General features: G+C 40.9%; 1 protein-coding gene across 1 annotated transcript; it reads right to left on the minus strand.

The window, feature by feature from the left end:
- Positions 1–1123: 1123 nt before the first annotated feature.
- On the minus strand, positions 1124–1894 carry LOC106867505 (uncharacterized). The gene has a single exon (XM_014912388.1). The coding sequence runs from the start codon at positions 1892–1894 to the stop codon at positions 1124–1126; it is 771 nt and encodes a 256-aa protein (XP_014767874.1).
- Positions 1895–3341: the final 1447 nt, after the last annotated feature.

The following is a 3341-nucleotide window of genomic DNA, read 5'->3' on the forward strand; positions in this document are numbered from 1 at the left end:
AGCACCCAGTACTCTCTGTAAAGTGGTTAGTGTTAGGAAGGGCATCCAGCTGTAAACAGAGCATGGTGCAGTCCTCTGACTCACTAACTCCTGTCAACCTGTCCAACGGACATTAATCACAGCCAAGGCAGGCAGATGTGTTTATCATAGCTCCTGCCAGTGGGTAGTCAAGGAACAGAAAATGAAACAGAATTCAACTCAACCCAATTATTCAATAGAAATGCCTTCGAAACCTATGCTTTGTAATCATAAGAAGATAAAGTAGTCTCTATGAAGATTTAAATAATGCTATATACAATAAAACAAATGCAAATTGGTAGTGCCTGCAAAAACTTCATCATTGCTTCCAAAACTCTATGATAGGTATTGTAAATGTTTGATAGTTGTCAAAGAGACTAACGTCTCTCTCTATCACCATTCAACAACATTATAAATGAAGAGACATTAGAACAATTAACAAAATAATAAAAAGGTTTTATTTATGATGATGCTTGGTTTTACAGTTCCTGTCATTCAGCTTAGCAGCCGCTGATTTAGTTGTAGTTGGTATTGGAAGGTTAAGGTCTTCCTTGATGCCTGCCAGAGAACAGTGTAAAAGTGCTTCGTGGAGGAGCGAGGTGTTGTCACGTAGAAGGTCTCAGGCTCAACTCGCTTAACAAAGTGAAACTCTCTCTTTAAGTACGAGTTTTACTAAGCTTGCGCAACTCAAGGGGCTTCCAGTGGTGAAGTCCCCTGCGCATGCGCAGAATAGTACTTCCTCAGTGGCGGCTATAATTTCGCGCCACTACAATGGCTCCCCCCCCCAAATGCGTAGCACGAATAAGGAAAGGATTGTAGTAGGCGCCTGAAACAAGATGCAGCTGTAGATATACAATGAAAAAGAAACAATTCGTTAATACAGAGAATGAAAAATAATATTCCAGCGGCACAGGTCAAGTTCAGCTTGGTAAATGTTGGCTGTAAAAATTTTTTTTTTCTGCTTACGTCACTGGAGCTCCTTTATTACTTGTGATTGATGCAGTGGCGCAAAAAATGTCTGAGTGTTCAGCACTAATAGGGAAAAACACAGTTTGAGCCTTTTTTACAAAAGAAATGCTGAAAAATGCAATAATATACAATACAGTCAAATATAAATTGTCTTGGAGAGTTTCTTCGGCCAGTGCATTGTACGGCCAGACCTAGTGACATAGGGTTCACTTGTGGTAGTTCTCAACAATGAAGGTGGAGTTTTCACAGGTGTATGTGTTGGTGATGGTAATGATAAAGGTGTATGCGTTGGTGATGGTGTTGACAAAGGTGTATGCAAAGGTTGAAAAGGGGGTATGTCAGTATTGTCAACGGAAGATGTAGTTTTATCAAAATACGCTTTCTTCAGACGGTCAACAGACACGGTCTCCGTACAACCATTAGCGTCTATTTTGAAAAATTTGGGTGTGCGAGAGAGCACACGAAAGGGTCCTTTATAAGGAGAAACAAGGGGTCCTCTGACAGAATCATCCCTAACAAACACATGTGTCCAAGAATCAATGTCTGATGGCAGTCTAGAAGGTGGAGATTGTTGCCGGGGACTCATAGTAGGAAGGTTAGAAAAATAATCTCGTAATCGAGTGACATAGGACGCTAGATTTGGAGGCTGTAATTTGTCTGGTATCAACATCGTACCAGGCAATGCCAGTGTGGTACCATACAATAATTCTGCTGCAGAAAAACCAAGGTCTGCTTTAACCGCAGTCCGGTATCCAAGTAGGACAACAGGAAGAAATTCAGTCCATGACTGCGGATTGGGCGAGGCGCGCAATGCGGCCTTTAGTTGCCTATGAAAACGCTCCACCATCCCATTAGAAGCGGGATGGTAGCTGGTGGTGCGTATATGATGCTTCAAATTGTTGACCATGATCCGTATTCTGGCCAGCGGGAGAAACGATCAACACAGGTTAAGAGAAATATGAGAACCCGCGACTCACAGGCCATGGTCCTACCAAATCAAGGCGAACATAGTAAAAACGGGCATGCCCAAGTGGTAATTGATCGCCGCATGTTGGGCCAGAAAAACTGAGCAGTGACAAGTTTTACTGTTGCAGAGATGCCCGGATGTGACAAGGAATGAAGGGCATCAAAAACAGAACGTTGATGGTTCTCAGGTACTAAAGGCCTAGGAGAACCGGTGGATGTGTCACACAATATAGAGCCTTCTGATGAAGGGAGTGGAAGATAGGCAAATTTACAGTTGTTGAATTTTGGCGAAGTTAAATCTAACGCCGACAAAAGAGGTTGGTCCTGCGAAATAGCAAGTAAATCAATTGTTGCAGGAGACGAAATAGAACTGACAGGGAGTCTCGAGAGAGCATCAGCAGGGATGTTCTGCTTCCCTGGCAAATGACTGTGAAATATAGTCCAGGTGATGGAAATCACGAGAGTTTGTCTGTTTTAGAAGACAGTGTGCACATTATATGCGCGGAGTCGCTGAAAAGTTGCGACAAATGGTGGAATCTGGTGATAAGCGCGAACCAGATCAATTTTGGAAAAGATAGTGCAACCGTGTGTGCATAGGAGAGAGAGAGAGAGAAAAAAAAATTCGTAAAACAAAAAAACAATGGTGTTTGCTTTTGTTTTTTTTTCTGTTTGTGTGAGTGTGTGTTATTTGTACTGCGTGCAGGGAAAAAAAATAGTTTACCGACCTTCTCGTATATATATTTTTTTATTTTTCAAGAGAGATATAAGCAGGACAGAACAGAGAAATTGAATGCGTGTGTATTCGTCGTATACAGTTGTCCTGTTGAGGTTATGTAGTCCAATTCAATTGACACCATGCGGATTCGTAGCGATTGCTTATTCTTTCTTCGTCTCTTTACGCGAGTGACAGAAAATGGAGATATTTTTTTTTCTTCGAAAGGCAGGCGTTGTCATCATGACAATTTTTTTTCTTTTTCGTCGTCTCTTCATTTTTGACGAGTTGCATGAGAGTAATTCCGTGTTCGTACTAGGGGTCACCAGTGTAAAATGGTGATTATAGTTGTTGTAATAGACTTTAGTCTCTCTCTATCACCATTCAACAGCATTATAAATGAAGAGACATTAGAACAATTAACAACATAATAAAAAGGTTTTATTTATAGGAAAGTGGGTTATACATCATTAGATGTATCCTGACTTTCCTATATAATATTAAGAATATAACGGAACGCTGAACTCCAGACTATCAACATAACAATTATTTATTTTAAGGTGGTTAATATATACATCTTTAGCTCTTGTTTGTTGAGACGTCTTCTGTGTGTGTGAGCATGGTTGTTGGGACGTTGGTATGTAGATGTGAGCGAGCTGTCTAGCGTAAGTTCGAA

Source organism: Octopus bimaculoides, chromosome 20 (assembly GCF_001194135.2).
Source record: "Octopus bimaculoides isolate UCB-OBI-ISO-001 chromosome 20, ASM119413v2, whole genome shotgun sequence".
In the NCBI taxonomy this organism is placed as follows: domain Eukaryota; kingdom Metazoa; phylum Mollusca; class Cephalopoda; order Octopoda; family Octopodidae; genus Octopus; species Octopus bimaculoides.

Bases quoted from the DNA above. Each gene is read 5' to 3' on its own strand.
- LOC106867505 (XM_014912388.1), bottom strand. From the start codon at position 1,894: ATGGTCAACAATTTGAAGCATCATATACGCACCACCAGCTACCATCCC.